This window comes from Oncorhynchus gorbuscha, linkage group LG19, assembly GCF_021184085.1.
Source record: "Oncorhynchus gorbuscha isolate QuinsamMale2020 ecotype Even-year linkage group LG19, OgorEven_v1.0, whole genome shotgun sequence".
In the NCBI taxonomy this organism is placed as follows: Eukaryota; Metazoa; Chordata; class Actinopteri; order Salmoniformes; family Salmonidae; genus Oncorhynchus; species Oncorhynchus gorbuscha.
Window position 1 is genome coordinate 20,862,821 of NC_060191.1, and position 21,933 is coordinate 20,884,753.

At 42.2% G+C, this 21,933-nt stretch overlaps 1 protein-coding gene across 8 annotated transcripts in view; it reads right to left on the reverse strand.

Moving 5' to 3' along the window:
- The window catches only part of LOC124005780 (ras/Rap GTPase-activating protein SynGAP-like), a 115,096-nt gene that overhangs the window by 77,878 nt on the left and 15,285 nt on the right, over window positions 1-21,933 (reverse strand). For all 8 annotated transcript variants that reach the window (XM_046315320.1, XM_046315317.1, XM_046315315.1 and 5 more), the window contains exons 2-3: window positions 17,583-17,719; window positions 9,325-9,430 (exon numbers count right to left, since the gene is read on the reverse strand). In XM_046315320.1, the coding sequence (XP_046171276.1) occupies window positions 9,325-9,430; window positions 17,583-17,719 (243 nt within the window). The remainder of the gene's footprint in view (window positions 1-9,324; window positions 9,431-17,582; window positions 17,720-21,933) is intronic.

Sequence of the window (21,933 nt, forward strand, 5' to 3'; positions counted from 1 at the left end):
GCAATTTGACCTTGACCTTGGTCTATACCAGGCCTGGGCAACTCCAGTCCATGGGGGCCTGATTGGTGTCACACTTTTTCCCCAGCCCCGGCTAACACACCTGACTACAATAATCAACTAATCATGATCTTCAGTTAAAAATGCAATTAGTTTAAATCAGCTGTGTTTGCTAGGGACGGTGGAAAGTGTGACACCAATCAGGCCTCTGAGGACTGGAATTGCCCAGGCCTGGTGTATACAGTGCCTTTGGAAGGTATTCAGACCCCTTGACCTTTTCCACATTTTGTTAAGTTACAGCCTTATTTTAAAATGTATTAAATTGTTGTTTTTTCCCTCATCAATCTACACAATACCCAATAATGACAAAGCAAAAACAGGTTTTTAGACATTTTAGCAAATGTATTACATTTTTTTTTAAACATATCACATTGACATAAGTATGCAGACCCTTAACTCAGTACTTTGTTGCATCACCTTTGGCAGTGATTACCACCTTGAGTCTTCTTGGGTATGACACTACAAGCTTGGCACACCTGTATTTGGGGAGTTTCTCCCATTCTTCTCTGCAGATCCTCTCAAGCTCTTTCAGCTATTTTCAGGTCTCTCTAAAGATATTGGATCGGGTTCAAGTCCAGGCTCTGATTGGGCCACTCAAGGACATTCAGAGACTAGTCCCCGAAGCCACTCCTGTGTTGTTAAGAGGTCCTAAGCTCTCTGGAGCAGGCTTTCATCAAGGATCTCTCTGTACTTTGCTCCGTTCATCTTTGCCTCGATCCTGACTAGTCTCCCAGTCCCTTACGCTGAAAATCATCCCCACAGCATGATGTTGCCACCACCATGCTTCACCGTAGGGATGTTGCCAGGTTTCCTCCAGATGTGAGAGAGTTCAATCTTGATTTCATCAGACCAGAGAATCTTGTTTCTCATGGTCTGAGAATCTTTAAGTGCCTCTTGGCAAACTCCAAACGGGCTGTCATGTTCCTTTTACTGAGGAGTGGCTTCCGTCTGGCCACTCTACCATAAAGGCCTGATTGGAAGGTTCTCCCATCTCCACAGATTAACTCCAGAGCTCTGTCAGATTGACCATTGGGTTCTTGGTCAGCTCCCTGACCAAGGCCCTTCTCCCCCGATTGATCAGTTTGGCCAGGCACACAGCTCTAAGAAGAGTCTTGGTGGTTCCAAACTTCTTCCATTTAAGAATGATGGAGGCCACTGTGTACTTTCCAAAGGCACTGTATAACTTTTAAATGGTTTGTCCTTGAAACAAGCTGCTTTCTAAGCTACTGGAAAATACATTTTGGGAGGTTAAACTTTATATATTTATGTTCTTGATGTACTTACTGCGCTTACTGTACGGGTCAAATTGAACCAGAACATAAACGGTTTAGACCAAATCAAACATAAATGAAGGGTGAATTAGGTTAACTCTATTATTATACTTTACTATTTATATTTTTGACTACTTTTACTTCATTACATTCCAAAAGAAAATGATGTACTTTTTACACAATATATTTTCCTTGACACCAAAAAGTACTAGTTACAATTTGAATGCTTAGCAGTACAGGAAAAAGGTCAAATTCACACACTTATCAAGAGAATGTCCCTGGTCATCCCTACTGCCTCTGATCCGGTGGACTCACTAAACATAAATGCTTCCTTATGTCTGAGTGTTGTCGTTGGCCCTAGCTGTCAAAAAAAAGTAATAAAAAAGGAAATTGTGCCGTCTGGTTTGCTAAATATAAGGAATTTGATTTATAGCATTTATTTTTACTTTGTACTTTTACTCAAGTATGACAATTGAGTCTTTTTTCCACCATTGTACTTATCTACATTTAAAAACGAATACTTTTAGACTTTCACTCAAGGATTATTTTACTGGGTTACTTTCACTTTTACTTTAGTCATTTTATATTAAGGTATATTTACTTTTACTCAAGTATGACAATTGAGTACTTTTTCCACCTCTGCCTACATCTTTGCCATCAACAGATTTCTGCCTACAGTACGCCACTGGTGTGTGTGTGTGTGTGTGTTTGTGTGTGTGTGTGTGTGTGTATTTGTGTTTGCATGGTTGTTTGTGTGTCAATGGCTACTCTCATCTACACCAGTGGTTCCTAAGTGAAACCGAAAGGCACGCTGCACCGCCCAAAGACTCCCAATTCACATGCTCAGCAAAAAGAAGATGACTACTACCAAGTTGGCATCTTCTTTTCCTCTGGGCCTCGAGGAGAGCAGGCTTTGGTGAAGGAAACTATCCAAGAAACTTAAGGTATAACTTCAATTAATAGCCCAGGTGTTTATTTGCTTAAATCACTGAATACAACCGGCGCTTATAAGAGACAGATTTCCATTTGAGCCTGGTGTCTATCCACCTCCAGCTCCTCGCAAACATGTTGTTCTACCCCCACCTTGCAGTCTCGCCCTCTTCTGATCCACCTCAGACAAACGGTGAAGTTCAACTTTTTGGACAGCCATTTTCTCACTCTTTTTGGATCAATTCCAAAATGCCTGGCTGTTGCCTCGCCTGAATTTTGCTCTGCGAATTTGATCACTGTGAGCTTGAATTTGATGTGTTTTCTTTTAGGTGTTGCCATGGATAGCAACGATGATAGAATAAAACATTTAAACATGTAATGCAGATGACTGTGGGAAAATCCGAGCTGTGTCCATGGTAACCTCGTAAACAATTCATTTAGACCCGGTGTTTTTTTGAAACAGGTCGTTTATTGCGTGCCGATACCCAGCTATTTAAAGGGACAGGTGGCTATTTGAGACCGAGTCTAATTGAAGTTGATGAAAGTGGCAGTAAATCCCTGACTCTAGTCTCAGTGCAGAGAGATGTGGTCTTTTAAGACTACAGCCAACCAATGTATGAAAGCTGACTAACACACTCAGGGCTGAGGAAGAGAAACCAGCCTACACAAGAGACCCATGGACAACTGCCAGTCAAACCAGGAGCTGTGCTGCTACTGCTGTTATTATTGTTATTGCTTTATTTCATCCTCAGGATATATCACAGGATATGTGAGCACTTGATGTTACATAATGTCGACATTTACATAGCTGCTCTGCATAAAAAGCTATTTTCCAGTTGATGCATGGTATTTACAATGGTGCTTCATTCCATTTCTTAACATGTCATTTCTGGTACCTAGTAATTGATAAATTGATCAGTAATCAGTTATTAAAGGGGGACTATTTTTTTTGTCAACATTTCAATTACATAGAGGATTCTAAAAGACCCGTCTTGAAAAATGTATTGTCGCTAAGATGTTTATTACAAAAACGTTATCTTTAAATCACATTTGCCTAATTTTCCAATAATATACAGCCCCAAGGAATACATATTTACTGTGTAGCACTCTCTACACTGCTGGTTGTTACGCATATTAAAGGGAAGGTTGCACAATATATTTCCACAAATCTAACAATGTAGATTGATGATATTCCATCTTGTGCAAAAGTTCTTTCTGCAAAAGTTGATTAAAAACTTAACTATACACATATTTTGCTATTTGAATTACATTTATTAAAAACTCCTACACCAACAAAACATTACGGCTTTGACGTCAAGAAGGGGCCTGTTGGTGGGGGCAGTACACACTGAACTGCCTCATCTTTTTTTGCAGGATATCATGGTAGTCAATGTGTGTTTTAGCCATAATACCTGGGTTTACTGCTGCGAGTAGTAGCACTCAGGTTAGCATGGCATTAGCTGTAGCTACAATCGGCCAACAACAGAGTTGTAGCCAGTTCGGTTATAGATGTTCAATGTCTACTATGATGGTAAGGGTTTATCTTGGTTTTGTAACAGTACGAGAAATGCTGATGTGCTGAACTGCTAATAAGTGATGTGCTTCAAGTCTGCTAGTGGTTAGCTAGTAGGGGCAAGCCAGGGGTGGAATGGGGGCTATGCTAAAAGAATGCGAGCTGTATTAGTGTTTTTTTTAATGAGCTGATACAGAGTCAAAAATCACATGATATGGTCAGATGATAAATTGTCTTTATTCAGAGTTCCAAAATATATATTTTAAAACAATAATAGGACTCTGTCTGATATGAGTCTCCACCGTTTTATGTGGTTTCACTCCTACTCCTGTAGCGCTCCTCTTCGTGTCACATTTACGAACGCCTTTCCGACCTGACTTCGGTCAAATTCGGTTCAAATATACATTTCTCCCAAAATCCAAATGTAAAGTGATACAGCATGCCGTATTGGGACCTTTAGTTGGAAGAATAATTCTACAATCTTCCCTTTAAGTGAAAAATAATTTGATTACTTGTTCCACATGAAGTAGCTATACGTCATTTCGAAGAAGTGTGGGAACAGCGATGTAAAATGTTGCCAGAAAACAGTATTGATTCTAGCTGAGTGAGCACACAATTCCATTAATCATCTCTCTCTCTCTCTCTCTGCCCCTTTCCCCAGTGAGTGTTCCCCTGCTCATGTCCACGAATCGCTAAACAAAGCTACAGTAGCGCTCCATTTGTATTCATTCGGTGTTCCAACATTAAGACAGCAAGATGACTCAGCAAATCTCTCCAAAGACAAGCGGCAGCTTTGGGGGTGCATTTACAGTTCCCTCAGTGACAGACTGACAGGCTACCTGTCATCCTGCACTGTTAACTTTATATAGTACTAAAGGTCTCACTAAAACTAACAATACTGTTGTTGATACTGCTACAGTACTATAGTATGTATGCTTCCTGCTGCAATTAAAACATATTGAAGTGTCCTTTAGTATTCCCATGTGGTAGCAAACAGAGAATAGCATAATTGGGGTTGGCTAATGGGATCGTATTGCGTAATGTTGCTGTAGAAATTTGGGGTCAACAGAGGCTGAATTGCTCAAAACAAAGAGAAATCTGAGTAACATACTCCCTAATCTAATATATAATACTAGAGAATACAAACTACGCACATGCATTTGGGGTGGCAGGTAGCCTAGTGGTTAGAGCATTGAGCCAGTAACCGAAAGGTTGCTAGATCAAATCCCTGAGCTGACAAGGTAAAAATCTGTTGTTCTGTCCCTGAACAAGGCAGTTAACTGTCATTGTAAATTCAAATTTGTTCTCAACTGACTTGTCTAGTTAAATAAAGGTAACATTTAAAAAATGGAAGATAACTGTACTGAGGTGTATAGGTTAGCGGTGGTTGCTGGAGTATGCTGCAAACATGAACCACTTCTGGGTTCCACTCTTACCCTGACAGTTTCTTTTGTCCCTGGTGAAACCTTAAAGACATTGCATGTTGTTTTAATGAGTTAAAAGGCTGGGGAAAATCCATAATTTATACTGTTATTTATGATTCATTTCCTTAAAGTTATTGGAGGAGAAATTAGTTCAGTTATATACACTAGTGTTGTGCCTTTAAGATGGGTTGTGGAACAACTCCTATAAATAAAATATCAAAATGACAATGTTGTCCCAGAAGATGGAGAACACAAGTTTATAATGGAGGAAAATACGAACATGTTATGTTTTTACATTGAATTTCCATTCAGCCAAAGGCTATCAATCAGATAAGCAGTTAGCTAGCTACATTATGGTTGTGATATAGCATGAGGTTAATTCATTCAGATAACATGGATTCCTCTCAATGACTGAGCAGCCGTGGTGAAAGTCAATTTCGAAATGTAATACATTTAATCACATTCAATTTTGATGAGGTTAATAAGAGAGAGGAAAAATATATTTTTCTTCTATTAGCCCAGAATGCACCTCTGAATTTTATTGAACGTTATTGCAAGAGACCCAATAGGATCAGGAGCGTGCACTTCAGTGCCAATAAAGATTTAAAAGGATTGTTTCTCTCACTAATTACATAATCAAGTCCCTTCACTGACCTTGTTCTATCAAATCAAATCAAACTTTATTTGTCACATGCGCCGCATACAACAAGTGTAGACTTTACCGTCAAATGCTTACTTACAAGCCCTTAACCAACAGTGCAGTTCAAGAAGAGATAAGAAAACATTTACCAAACAAACTAAAGTAAAAATGAAAAAAGTAACACAATAAAATAACAATAATGAGGCTATATACAGGGGTGCCGGTACCAAGTCAGTGTGTGGGGGTACAGGTTAGTTGAGGTAATTTGTACATGTAGGTAGGGGTGAAGTGACTATGCATAGATAATATGTCAATGTAAATAGTCCGGTGGCCATTTGAATAATTGCTCAGCAGTCTTATGGCTTGGGGGTAGAAGCTGTTAAAGAGCCTTTTGGTCCTAGACTTGGCGCCTCGGTACTGCTTGCCGTGCGGTAGCAGAGAAAACAGTCTTTGACTTGGGTGACTGGAGTCTCTCACAATTTTATGGGCTTTCCTATGACACCGCCTATTATATAGGTCCTGGATGGCAGGAAGCTTGACCCCAGTGATGTACTGGGCTGTTCGCACTACCCTCGGTATCGCCTTACGGTCAGATGCCGGGCAGTTGCCATACCAGGCGGTGATCATGCTCTCGACGGTGCAGCTTTTTGAGGATCTGGGGACCCAAGCCAAATATTTTCAGTCTCCTGAGGGGGAAAAGGTTTTGTCAAGCCCTCTTCACGACTGTCTTGGTGTGTTTGGACCATGATAGTTCGTTGGTGATGTGGACACCACGGAACTTAAAACTCTCCACCTGCTCCAGGTGTTATTTTTGTCCAGGTGGGAAAGGGAAGTGTGGAGTGGATCTGTTGGAGCGGTATGCGAATTGGACTGGGTGTAGGGTATCCGGGCTAATGGTGTTTTTTGTGAGCTTTGACCAGCATTTCAAAGCACTTCATGGCTACCGACGTGAGTGCTACGGGGCGGTAATCATTTAAGCAGGCTACCTTTGCTTCCTTGGGCTAAGGGACTATGGTGGTCTGCTTGAAACAGCCTGAGTTTAACTTGGTTAACATCTGATATGGTAAACAGGAGTTTTGTGGTCAGAACTGCTCTTTGAGCTGCTCGAAATGACAAGTCAACACAAATGAACTTACCCTGCCAGTAAAACAAACACACAAACAACCCACAAACATGCTACAGTACAGAAACAACCCCAGCTACACAGTTTCAATAACTTCCCTTTATGGCTGAATGACTCAGAAACGTAGCATATAACATTTTGCAGCTGTACACAACATACTACCACTTTTTACTCTATAGTGTTTATAGTTTTCATTATGCATGCTACTGCAATTGCAACAATTCAACTTGGTATAGATACAGCACCTCCACCTAAATGCAGCAACTGCTATTCAAGCAAGATTCCCTATACTCCACTATTGGTACTCCACTATTTGTACTACTGCCCCACACAATCTGTCTCCCTATTCATTTTTTTTCTTCATAAAATTATTTTTTAATCCATTTTTTCGCCCCAATTGATAGTTACGATCTTGTCTCATCACTGCAACTCCCCAACGGGCTCGGGAAAGGCGAAGGTCAAGACATGCATCCTTCAAAACATGACGCGCCAAGCTGTGCTGCTTGAACTCCAGGCTGTAGTGGCTCCTCAGCACTGCGATACAGTGCCTTAGATTGCTGCGCCCCTCGGGAGGCCCTTGTCTCCTTATTATAACTACTGTACCTTATATGTACCTAAATGTGTCCAGGGTACATAGGGTGTTTCAACACCATGGACAGAGGGCCCAACATGGGCTAAAATCCACCACCGATGGGAGCTGTTTCAGTGCCTTGGACAGCTCCGCACAGAGCAAACATTTTGGTTTGGTCTGTGTGGCTGCAGGCAGAAGTTCTGTGGATAGGGTTTAGGTTGAAGTTCTAATTACAATAGATATTTGCATAAAAAATTTACAGCACACTGCAATTATCTACCAAGATGAATGCCTTAATTGCATGCTGATTGCTCCAACTTTAACCATTTCCGTGCAATACAAGGAAGTGGATGGGGAAGTAGACTAATTGCGTCTGAGTAACTTTCCGTATCCAATCCAAAGAGCGTATTGAAATGTCCTATGCTTCCCTAATAATAGATGCAGAGCCAAATGTATTCATCAGATATAGTCATTACATCAGGGCCCAGCTGGGATTGTTGTCGTGTCTTCATTTATCAAAACGATGGTACATGAAAATTCATTTGAAGTATAGAGACAGTACATAAACACATTTGATGCATACAAATTCAACCTTGTTTTTTTGTAACACAAGAGTAATCTATGACTTGTACTGTATGTGTCCCTGGAATGAAGCACTTAAGTGAGTAGAGGACAACATCGGAAGGTCTATTGGACCTCATCCCCCACAGCAAACAATACTATATCTCCATCTTGCATATCATTGGACAGTTTAGCCTGGCATTTTGATTTCATGCCTTTGTGTTCTATTTTTCTTCTTTGAAGTCTAGTCAAAATGGATTTTCAAAGATTTTTTTATACATAGACTTTCACTATCCTATCCAATCCACTTGTATCCAATCTACTCACTTGCTTGCATCTAATCTACTCACTTGCTTGCATCCAATCTACTCTCACTCTGGGATTATCCCAATGATGATCTCACTAATTTATCTCAGTTCCAAGTTATGCAGTAGGTCACAGTCTTTCTGAAATGGGTCACTGGGTCACAAGCAGTTCCCTTGACAGTGACTCTGTAAATGTGGAATTCTGATGACAGCATGACAGCTTTCTGTTAATCAGCTCATTAATGGGCTGCCTGGGGGGCCTTGGCCGCCGGTGGGGCATCCATCTCATTCAGTATGGGCATTTCCTCAGGGTGGATGGGCTCTCACTGCAGATGGTTCTCAATGGAAGGCTGTTGGATAACATATGCTATACCATAGACATGCTTAGAGTGTGATGAGCATCACTCTTCTGGAGTCAGTAGGCCTGTGTAGCCTGTGCCATTATAGGAGAGTAGTGCTGTGTCAGACCTGGACAGGTTCATGTCAAATACGGAGTGAGTGGCCTATTGCAGTATCCCCACAAGACTGTTGTGGGGAGAGTTGCCCTATGTGGACGATGGGAGTGTATCAATGCTGAGACATTGTGAGAGAGGTGGAGTAAGGCAACGAGTCAGAGAGTCAGTAAGAGAGACAGAATCACAAAATATAAGAAGATGAAGGCAGAGAAAGGTAAGAGCAGCCCATGACAGGTAGAGTCAGAAACACAGAACTAGAAGGAGTAGAACGGGCCTCCACATTCAAGTCAATGACGCCTTAATGGGTGGACTGGCAACCATTGCGAGGGTCCCCATAAGAGTAAAACAGGAAGCAAAAGCAGGAAGTACAACATTACATTTGTGCTTTATGGTCAGAGGCTCCAAGCCCATTCTATTGACTGTATTTCTATCAGAAAGAATTCAGAGAGATAGAAGGGCCCTTAGCCTACTCACCCATCTCTGGATGGTGCCTCCCCTCAACAGGAACGCTGACTGTCCTCCGCAGCAGCTTGTTCCTGTGCAACTCGGAGCGCCGCTCGCGCATCAACAAAGGGTGTACCTGCATATGCACAGAGAAACAAGGTCAGGTCAATACGCACAATGCATTAGGCTATATTTTCTGAAGACCATAATGGATAGTATCTTGAAATGTGTATCACTGAGCAGTAGTGGTGCGTGGGCAAAAATAACTAGGGAAGCTAAGCCATGAAAAAAGAGCCATATTACAACTTGTGTGTTGTGATAATTAAATTGTTTGCTTTTGAACCTGTTAGTACATATGCTTTGACACCGTGATATATTGGCCTAAAGGCAGAGACAATTAGAAGACACAGTGGCAGAATAAATTCAACCACACCTTTGTTTCATCAAACCAACAGAGAGCAACTTCTGTCCGGTGAAGTCCACAAAGCATTTAGCCTGTAACAAACAGCTACATGACCTAAAGCATGGTCAAGCAGTTAATGTTTCTGACATTTTTGGACCTTTTAAACAACTATTGACTTCGAACAATGGAGAGTTACCGCAAGTCAAAAAGGAAACAGGAGCTGCCTCCACTATTCCAGCACCATTTCAACTTCAACATTTCAACAGAATCAAATCACCTCTGCTAATGGTTAGTTGAATACAGTGGCCACTAAAAGATACCAAAAACAATTGAGTCCAGTCAACATAAGCTAAATATGATATGGCTATCCATGGTATAGCACTGATTTGTGTGTGTGTAGTTTTTTGGGGTATCTCTACTTTACTTTACTATTTATATTTAGGACTACTTTGACGTCACTATAATCCTAAAGAGAATGATGTTATTTTTACTCCATACATTTTCCCTGACACCCAAAAGCACTCGTTACATTTTGAATGATTAGCAGGACAGGAAAAGGGTCCATTCACACACTTATCAAGAGAACATCCCTGGTCATCTCTACTGCATCTTATCTGGTGGACTCACTAAACAGAGAACATCCCTGGTCATCTCTACTGCCTCTGATCTGGTGGACTCACTAAACAGAGAACATCCCTGGTCATCTCTACTGCCTCTGATCTGGTGGACTCACTAAACAGAGAACATCCCTGGTCATCTCTACTGCCTCTGATCTGGTGGACTCACTAAACAGAGAACATCCCTGGTCATCTCTACTGCCTCTGATCTGGTGGACTCACTAAACAGAGAACATCCCTGGTCATCTCTACTGCCTCTGATCTGGAGGACTCACTAAACAGAGAACATCCCTGGTCATATCTACTGCCTCTGATCTGGTGGATTCACTAAACAGAGAACATCCCTGGTCATCTCTACTGCCTCTGATCTGGAGGACTCACTAAACAGAGAACATCCCTGGTCATCTCTACTGCCTCTGATCTGGTGGACTCACTAGACAGAGAACATCCCTGGTCATCTCTACTGCCTCTGATCTGGTGGACTCACTAAACAGAGAACATCCCTGGTCATCTCTACTGCCTCTGATCTGGTGGACTCACTAAACAGAGAACATCCCTGGTCATCTCTACTGCCTCTGATCTTGCGGACTCACTAAACACAAATGCTTTATTTGTAAATGGCGTCTGAATGTTGGAGTGTGCCCATGGCTATCTGTAAATGTAAAAAAACAAGAAAATTGTGCTGTCTGGTTTGCTTAATATAAGGAATTTGAGTGTGAGTGCGTGTGTGCGAATTCAGACCATGAAGGCTTGATTCACGCTTCTGAACAGTTGATGTTAAGATGTGTCTGTTACTTGAACTCTGAACCATTTATTTGGGCTGCAATCTGAGGTGCAGTTAATTCTAATGAACTTATCCTCTGCAGCAGAGGTAACTCTGGGTCTTCCTTTCCTGTGGTGGTCCTCGTGAGAGCCAGTTTCATTATTGCGCTTGATGGTTTTTTGCGACTGCACTTAAAGAAACTTTCAATGTTCTTACATTTTACGGATTGGCTGTCCTTCATGTCTTAAAGTAATGATGGACTGTCGTTTCTCTGCTTATTTGAGCTGTTCTTCCCATACCAAATAGGGATATCTTCGGTATACCACCCCTACCTTGTCACAACTGATTGGTTCAAATGCATTAAGAAGGAAAGAAATTCCACAAATTAACGTTTAAAAAGGCACACCTATTAATTGAAATGCATTCCAGGTGACTACCTCATAAAGCTGGTTGAGAGAATGCCAAGAGCGTGCAAAGCTGTCATCAAGGCAAAGGGTTACTACTTTGAAGAATCTTAAATATAAAATATATTTTGATTTAACACTATGTTGGTTACTACATGATTCCATATGTGTTATTTCATAGTTTTATGTCTTCACTATTATTCCACAATGTAGAAAAAAGTACAAATAAAGAAAAACCCTGGAATGAGTAGGTGTGTCCAAACTTTTGACTGGTACTGTATGTGTGTGAGGGTCACCGGCTGGTCACATGACCACGTTTAACCGTATGACCAGCTGTAATATTATAGACATGTAGCAGGGCTTCCAGCACAATATGGGTGACATAAAAGTGTAATACATATATACACCCACTGCAGGCGACCGTACACCCCCCCCCCCCAACATACATAACATGCAGTCTACTGCGCTAGACATATCTAGTGGATCCACAGCACAGAGCACAGCACTCCATACAATCCCCCATAGCCCAGCAGTAAGCCAGAAGACATCTCCCAGCGCTATCGGTGGCAGGATTCTTTTTGTTGACGTTTACCTCTTTAAAAAAAACGTAATCAGGGACACACACACCATAAATCAAGTGTGTATTTGATTATGCTCGTGTTTTCCACTTAGGGCATACTAATGAGTATGTTGTGAGAGGCATCTTACGCCGAGGACAGATATATTGCCAGTTACGGAATGAGTTCCTCAATGAAACATGTATTATAAGACACCCAATCTGTACGAGTCCAGCACCCGCATGCATACAAGCTTGTTTCTTTATCGCCTGCCCTTTTATATGAGCTGTTATATGCACGGAAAGACCTTGCTTTGCTGTTTATATATATTTTTATGACACACTGCGAGCTCACTGTTAAAAATGCGTCAGACCAAATTTTAACATGTGTTTATAACGTTCACATTCTTTTAGGTTATTTCTCAATATAATCGAATTTACTTCGTCATTGGACCATAACACTCTAGGAAAACCCTTCGAACACAGGTATACTCTCTATAACATGTTAATAATATGAGCCATCTGTCTCCAAGCCTTTTACACTGTCATAAGCGTAATAGTTGCTATATTTTTGGATAATTAACTGATAAATGCATTCACAAGACTTCAGAAACATCCCTAAATGTATCTATCCACTCTTCTCTACCCTGTTTCCTTGCTGCACCAGAGCTCCTTGCTGCATTCACGAGCACTTATCTAATTAAAAGCATCGTTACACATAAAATGCTAATATAAAGAAATGTGATCAATATACAGTATACTGTAAGTGCTACATGCTATGATCATCTAAGTGTAGTATTACTTCATCAATAAGTAATTGCTCCGGACTTCAGTTGAGTCTAAGGCATGGAGTTGCCGATTTCCCTCAATGAGAGTAGTGACTTTGACTAGGAATAAGAACTGAAAAAGTTCACAGAGCAGCCGAGAGGCCGTTTAGATCACATTAAACTCTGACTCAAAACTGATCTCAAAGACCCTACATAAATACTAGTCTATCATGGCATGCTAAACATGGTAATTTCCACAGCCCACTCCCCCCTCATCTCCACTGTGTCCCCATTCAGACATAATTCATCACAACACGTGTATGGAAAAGACCCCCCCTACACACATACACACACATACACCCTGACACACAGCCCTTTCTGGTTGCGAGGGGGAACACCTGGGTGCTATTTATAGCCTGCGTGGCAGTTTTGGATTGGCAGAGGGTGGGGGAGGGAGGGGGAGCTGGTTAGGACAGTGGCGCTGCAGCTGGGGACTTGACACGGCCTTGGCACCGTCCCTGGTAGCCATGCTCATGAGTGGGCACACAAGGCAGGTTGGCACACAACACTGGCAGACCAGACAGAGGGCATGTGGGGCCCGCACTGACACTCACACAGGGGCAGTGGTCTAGCTTTGAAACCTGCAGGGAGCAAGAAAGCATGCTAATTGTCTATCAATGTCTGTAATTGTAATGCAGTATAGCAGTGTTTCCCAATTTCTGTTCTGGAGTTTCTGTCTCTGGGTATTCTGGTTTTTGTATGGGCGAGTCAACAATCCATTTCATTCAATTGAAAAATAGATTGAATACTGGCATGCAGACCTTGGTTCCCTTGAGTGTTGTCAGAGATAAGCTCATTCATAAGGTCATTCTAATAGCTAACAAGAAGGTCAATTGTACTGGATTTCGGCATCCAGCAAGCTGTAGTCAAAGGTAAGAGTAGGAGCAGAAGTGGCTAAGACTGAAATAGACAGATAACTGTGCTCAGGCACTGCAAGGAGGGGTGGATGGTGGGTTGTGGGTGAGTAGAGGGAGAATGAAAGCCATAGACCTGAGGGAGAGGAGAGGGGGGCTGGTATAGAGAGTTGAGCAATGCTGCAGGCTGCCTGGACCATATGTCACTACTGGCCCAGCTGTGATGGGTAGGCTGGGTGGGGGATATGGGTGGTGTGTGTGTGGGTGACTAGGGAGGGGGGTGCGGGGTTAATGGAGCGGCAGGTGTGAATCCAGTTCTTTGTAACGGAGTCGTGATCAAACAGCGGCTGAGTCCACTACCTCTGCCCCCGACACACACACACAGACACATTCACGCACGCACACAAACACACACGCACACACCAGCCTCTGTGTCCCTGGAAGTATGACAAACGGTTGGCAAACACCACTGTCTGTCCTCAAGTCTCTAGATAACATCCTATCACTGACAGATGTTTCCTCCCCTCGCCTCAGGCATGTATGTCAAATTTGAGCATGCTGCAAAGCACTGGTGGAAGAGCTGTCCCACTACTCCCCTATGTGGACATTTCCCACAATACCTGCATTCAGTTGGAATGTTAGATCAACTCCATTTAAATGCACTATACACATGCATAGCCAGGCAAATTAATCAAATTGCCTTGATAAAAAGCAAGTTTACATTGAGTGTACAAAACACTAGGAACACCTGCTCTTTCCATGATATAGACTGACCAGGTGAATCCAGGTGAAAGCTATAATCCCTTATTGTTGTCACTTATTAAATCCACTTCAATCAGTGTAGATGAAGGGGAGGAGACACTTTAAAGAAGGAATTAAGACACGGGTTGTGTATGTGTACCATTCAGAGGGTGAATGGACAAGACAACGGATTTGTGCCTTTGAAAGGGTTATAGTAGTAGGTGCCAGGCTTGAGTGTGTCAACAACTGCAACGTCCGTGGGGTTTTCAGGCTCAATATACAGTGCATTGAGCCTTCTTATTGTTCAAATGAAGGAGCTTCTTCCTCATGACTCCTTTCATCCACGTGTGCCTCATTATTACAGAATTACCACATCCCCCCCTGTTTCCAAATGGGTTCCCAAGGGTCATGCATGTGTAAAAATGCTAACTACTCCTGAGTCACAGTAGCTTCAGGCAAAGCCACCACGGCACTGCATTGTTGGCTTGGGCGCTAAGGAATGAATTTACAGTAACACTGCCAAAGCCATTGCAAACATATGGGCAGGGAATGCAACACAATGGCCATGCATTGATACTGAGACAAATCCTGTTCCAATTCCCTTTATTTTGAATTAGCCTAGCAGGCTAATGCTAATGTGCAGTAGTAGTGAGAGAGGATACTAACATGCTAGTGCTAGCGCTGTGCTAGCAGGAAGTAGTGCCCTCTGATTGCTTGCATAACACTGGGGCACAGTGGGAGGGAGAGCGATGCCTGGGCACATGACTGGAGGACAGGGCACTGGTGCGTGGCGTCTGGTGCACACAGTGCGGGGCTCTGTCACTTCACATCAGTGGCAGCCATTACCGTCGATCCTCTCGCTCCCAACACAGGCACAGGGAGCTAACAGCAGCCCACTGGGAAGTGGTCAGGGCTCTTCTACTGTCAATGGCAGTGCAGCATGGAGTTATTTTGTTAGGGAGTGAAGTTCAGTTGGATTGTGTGGTGTTCACTTTTTTCGATTGACTTCTGAGGGGGAGAGTATGCAAGTAGGGGAAGCTACACAAACAATATAGTGTTGAACAGAAGGTATAGTGACTTCTGTACATGGATGAAAGGGAACACTCTTAATCTATTACGTTAATTTCGGACTATGCATAAAGTCAAGCTTTCAACATCACCAGTTTTCACCACTTGCAGTGTTTACCGAGGTGAATAGAGCACATCTGAAATAGGGGAGCACAGAAGAGCACAATGGTGAATTGACAGATATTTTTCACATGTTCCTCCAGAGCACTGTTATTCCCTCACGCAGCCCTTTAGTTGAGACTGAAGAAGTCGCAACGAAGAGAAAAGGGTCTTTTGACGGATGTCATTCACAAAACAAAACAGAGTGGCATCTCAGTGGAGCTGCCTGGGAAAGAAAGGAGAGAGCAGTTCTGTGGGATAGCCACGTCAGTCACTCCAGGGAGAGAGGGAGGGAGGGAGCAGAGAGGGAGGAGAGGTAGCCTGATAAATCAAATGTGTGTGAGAGAGAGAGAGAGAGAGAGAGAGATATATATTCCTCTGTTCCACCTTATCTCCTCTTTGGCAACATATGATTGCTTTTTGTCATGCCACTAAAAGCATTTGAATCGAATAGAATCAAGTGGGGCATGTGTGTATGAGAGAGAGAGAGAGAGAGAGAGAGACTCGCACCGCATGAGGTGAGTGACAGGCATGAATATTTAATCGCCTCTCCATCCTCTCTCCGAGGTGGTGGCTATCGGCACGTCAGGTCTGCCTCAAATCCATTCATAGCTTCTGCCTCATTGGCACAATTAGACAGGGATAAGCCTTTGATTAATTGACCTGGGCCTTCTTCTCATCACTCCAGAGCTGAAAAGGCCCTTATCTGGATCATAAGGTTCTTTATCCTCCTTCTGAGTGACGAGAATTAAAGATATTGGCAGCTAGCTACCCTGCAAGTACCGCTACAATACTCCGTCACATCATTACATAATCATTAATAGACTCATACTCTCAATCAAATGTACTAGGAACACTGTTATTGCAGTGTAATAGACTTTAAGTGTGTAAGTAAAACCTCTGTGTTTTAATTGTGTTTTAGGATTCATGTATTGGATATCAATCTGTAAATCTGTCTACAAGGTCTACATTTAAAGAGAGACCTGTCCAAAGCCGATACAGGTACAAAAGTGAAGGAATAGTACCCCCTTCTGGTCTTAGCTAGCAGGCTGAATCTCTACTTAGTAAGATATAGTAAGTAATCTAAGGTAGTTTATTTATTTTTTAAATTACCAATAAATAGTCAGGTTGAAAAACTCCCGTATTCCTAAAGTGTCTCAGAGTAGGAGTTCTGATCTAGAATCAGGTCCCACCTGGTCATGTAATCGTGTTATGTCTGTTGTGATCTAAAAGGTATACTGATCCTAGATCAGCAGGGGATACCTAGTCAAGAGGATACCTAGTCAGTTGCACAACTGAATGCATTCAACCAAAATGTATCTTTTGATGGCTCTGGGATTCAAACCAGCGACCTTTCGGTTACTGGCCCCAATGCCCATCTTAGCCAGATGTGACCTACTTGTATAGAGGCACACTGGTGCCAAAGTTGTTTGCCACAAAATTCTAAGCTAACAATAGTTGCTGGACCTCCCATAAGCAAGCCTGAGGCGACAGTGTCCCAGGACACCTGCCTTGAGTGTATAATATGAACACTGGCCTCTTTCAGGACCAACATGTACATGAGATACTGTGTTATAACTAGGACCCCGGTCCAGAGCTTTTCCTCGTCAGGTCATGTGTTCGGGAAAACCTCAGGGTTTATTGGCAATGTAATGTACTCAGCATACCATGTAATGTCAGGTCATGTCAAATGAAGTTACATGCCTAAAGGGTCAATTGTGGTGACATCCTCTTTTGGATATGTCATTTTCTATTCAACTCTGTGGCTTTAGAAACTGTCATGACAGTGTTGTAGACACTCATGCCATGTCAAACAACCCAGTCAGTATGGTACAGCAAAGTGAGCCATATAATAGATAGAAATATAATTCCTAGAACAGTAATCCCCTTTCAAGTCAATGGGTGGGTGATGGTTGGGATTGTATTTCTATAGTGTGTGCCGCAGTAGATAAGTACCTCCTCCTGGTCCAACATGTAGAGCTGATTTCCGGAGATCACGCAGAGACGGGGGTTCCAGTCGGGGCGGTCGTAGGAGGGAGCGGCAAAGGAAGGGGCATGGGGGCGATAGGAGGGGGGGACGGCACACCTCGCATCTGGAGAGGAGAGAGAACAAGGGGAGAGGGACAGAGAGAGGGGAGTGGGGTCAGTTAGGGTGACTGGACGGTGGAGGACATGCCAGAACATGCCCGTCGTCCGATGGTTGACGTTAACTTGTTTATGTTTGCAAGCCGGTACGTCCGCATCAGTTGAATCCAAAGCTCTGAAAATGCAATGTGACTTCTTCTCATGTTGTCCACATTTCACGCAAAACAACAATGCTCAATGAAAGAAGTGGACAAATTCAACTAGGACTGGTCCATTACGCTGTAAATAACTCACCAATCAATGCACTCATTCAGAGAAAATCACACACGTTCTACAGAGTTGAATTATTCGTACGATGTGTAACCATAGACTAAAATGTGGATAAAAGGATTGGATGAAAGGGTCTACTACATCAGAGGTTCCCAAAATGGGGTCTGTGGAAGAGGTACTGCCGTGGCCAGATCTCTAAATATGTATAAAATAAATAATAACATTTTTTTCCAGTGAATATTGTTACAATAATCGATTAAACAAATTTTGGCTCAGGGATTCGTTTAGAGGGTCTAATACAATAAAATGTCATTATTATTAATCTACAATGTAGGTTCTTATTAACCATGGGCAACAAGGCCTGGGAGGCTCACAGGGATATCCATCAATTATTCATTTTTCAACTCAATACTTCTTTGTTTTGAACATGAATGCACTTTAATTTAACCTTTAAAACAGAAAAGTTTTCTCTCTGCCTATGATATTTTTAAAAATGAATTGCATGAAATTAGCTTGAAAACGGTAAAAAAAAAACATCTTCGATGCCACGTGGCGGGCTATTTAAATGTTCCTTCCCTGGGGCCGAGACTTCGCCCAGCCATGCACTGCAGACAGCACAGTAAAACGTCTCCTTTTATGCCATTGTTATCGCACTGCGAGTTGTGTTATGGTTATAAGGCAGTCCTTGATGGATTTGCTGTCACAAAAGGGGTCCCCGGACCCAGAAAGTTCAGAAAACCCTGTGCTAAATGACCATATCTTCATACTACATCGCTAATTCCATCAGTTTCATAATCCCTCTGCCCTGGACACGCCTTTGTTCGTCCCCAGGTTCCCCCTCTGACCAGACGGCCGTAACAGACAAGCAGAAGGGCCGTGGCATGAAACAGAGCAAAATAAGCTTTGTGATCCACTACAACTGCTGGAGTCAATTAGCCAAGCTCTGGCTTCAGTCCGCATGATGCAAGGTCACTCAGAAATAACCAGGGCTTGGCTCTTTGTCTTTTTCACTATCTTTCGTAGTCTCCAATTCCTAGTGTGTCTCTTTGTCACTCCTACTCACTCTGCCCATCCATCTGCTTCTCCTTCTCTCATCTGTCTCCATTACTTCATGTCTTTCTTGTATTGACCTTCCTATTCGTCTTTCCTCCAGTCTCTTTCCATGTTCCCCTCTTTCATATTTCTTTCTCTTTTCCCTCTAAGTTATGTCAGGGGCTATGTTAATGTTTTCATCAAAACTCTTTTGATATCCCTTCCCTTCGCCTCGTTTTTACGTCAACCAGAATGTTAAGCAAACATCTCAACACTATTCTCACTCCAGAAGGAAACAAGGCGGGAAACAAGCCCTCAACGAGAGGTTAGCCAAAGTGACATTCCCCACTCCCCACTCCTCACACCAAGACTGCTTTCACAATTCACACACATCATATCTGCAGATTGTACAAGTCCCAGAGACCCTCTAACACACTTTATTTAACACATACCCATACATCTTGTAGATGGTACAAATAACGGCTATCTGGTGTCTACCTCTTCACTTTCCAGACAGCACACTTTAACCCTTTGCATATTTCCCCATGTTTGAGAAAGGAAAGGCTGGTTGAATGATGTAACAGGCCCTGACTTGGCTGAGACACGGCACAGTCAGCACACTCACCGCAGCGTGCCATGCTGTCCACTTGACACTATGCCAAAAACAGAGCCACTTCGACCCTGAAAATAGGCCTACTTCAGCCAAACAACCATGTCAGAACCTTTATTTTACAAAAAAAGCTTTCTCAAATATTCACTATATTCACATATATTCACACTTGTATCCCCACCAAGTAGGAAGGCAAGCACAAAAGGCAATCTGTCTAATTGTAGCGAATACAGCTGAGTTTATGTTTTATATTCAAGTTTAATTATGAATAAAGCTGCTCTTGAAATATAAATGAGTTGCTAAACAAGCGAAGCTTATTAAGGGGATCACAGTGGTAGAATCCAAGGTATGATTCACCGTACGATATGAAGAGAGATTACATAACCTTGATTTCAACCTCTAAGTCACTTTTCACTCATGGATTCACAGTCAGTGTGACTGAGCCTCCTAGGGGTTTTCATATACACTCACATATCATTAAGAATTTGACCAAATCACAAAATATAGGCCATGAATATAGGCCAGGGAATGGAGGGATCTTTATGTACAGTACCAGTCAAAAGTTTGGACACACCTACTCATTCAAGGGCTTTTCTTCTTTTTTTTTACTATTTTCTACATTTTAGAATAATAGTGAAGACATCAAAACTATGAAAAAACACATATGGAATCTTGTAGTAGCCCAACAATATATTTGAGATTTGAGATTCATCAAAGTACCCACCCTTTGCCTTAATGACAGCTTTGCACACTTTTGGCATTCCCTCAACCAGCATCATGAGGAAGTTACCTGGAATGCATTTCAATTAACAGGTGCGCTTTGTTAAAAGTTAATTTGTGGAATTTATTTCCTTCTTCATGCTTTGTGTTATGACAAGATAGGTGTGGTACACAGAAGATAGCACTATTTGGTAAAAGACCAAGTCCATATTATGGCAAGAACAGCTCAGATAAGCAAAGAGAAACGACAGTCCATCATTACTTTAAGACATGAAGGTCAGTCAATGTGGAAAATTTCAAGAACTTCAACCATCAAGCGCTATGATGAAACTGGCTCTCATGAGGACCGCCACAGGAAAGTAACACCCATAGTTACCACTGCTGCAGAAGATAAGTTCATTAAAGTTAACTGCACCTCAGATTGCAGCTCAATAAATGCTTCACAGAGTTCAAGTAACAGACACATCTCAACATCAACTGTTCAGAGGAGACTACGTGAATCAGGCCTTCATGGTCGAATTGCTGCAAAGAAATCACTACTAAAGGACACCAATGAGAAAAAGAGACTTGCTTGGGCCAAGAAACAAGAGCAATGGGTGGGAGACCGGTAGAAATCTGTCCTTTGGTCTGATGAGTCCAAATTTGAGATTTCTGGTTCTAACTGCTGTGTCTTTGTGAGACGCAGAGTAGGTGAACAGATGATCTCTGCATGTGTGTTTCACACTGTGAAGCATGGAGGAGGAGGTGTGATAGTGTGGGGGTGCTTTGCTTGTGACACTGTCAGTGATATATTTAGAATTCAAGGCACACTTAACCAGCATGGCTACCACAGCATTCTGCAGCGATATGCCATCCCATCTGGTTTGCGCTTAGTGGGACTATCATTTATTTTTCAACAGGACAATAACCCAACACACCTCCAGGCTGTGGCTATTTTTGAACACTTTTTTGGTTACTACATGATTCCATATGTGATATTTCATAGTTAAGATGTCTTCACTATTATTCTAAGATGTAGAAAACAGTAAAAAATAAAGAAAAACCCATGAATGAATAGGTGTGCCCAAACTTTTGACTGGTAGTGTATATATACAGTTGAAGTCGGAAGTTTACATACACCTTGCCAATTTAAACTCAGTTTTTCACAATTCCTGACATTTAATCCGAGTAACAATTCCCTGTCTTAGGTCAGTTAGGATCACCACTTTATTTTAAGAATGTGAAATGTCAGAATAATAGTAGTAGAGAATGATTTATTTCAGCTTTTATTTCTTTCATCACATTCCCAGTGGGTCAGAAGTTTACATACACTCAATTAGTATTTGGTAGCATTGTCTTTAAATTGTTTAACCTGCATCAAATGTTTTGGGTAGCCTTCCACAAGCTTCCCACAATAAATTGGGTGAATTTTGGCCCATTCTTCCCAACAGAGCTGGTGTAACCAAGTCAGGTTTGTAGGCCTCCTTGCTCGCACACACTTTTTCAGTTCTGACCACAGATTTTCTATAGAATTGAGGTCAGGGCTTTGTGATGGCCACTCCAATACCTTGACCTTGTTGTCCTTAAGCCATTTTGCCACAACTTTGGAAG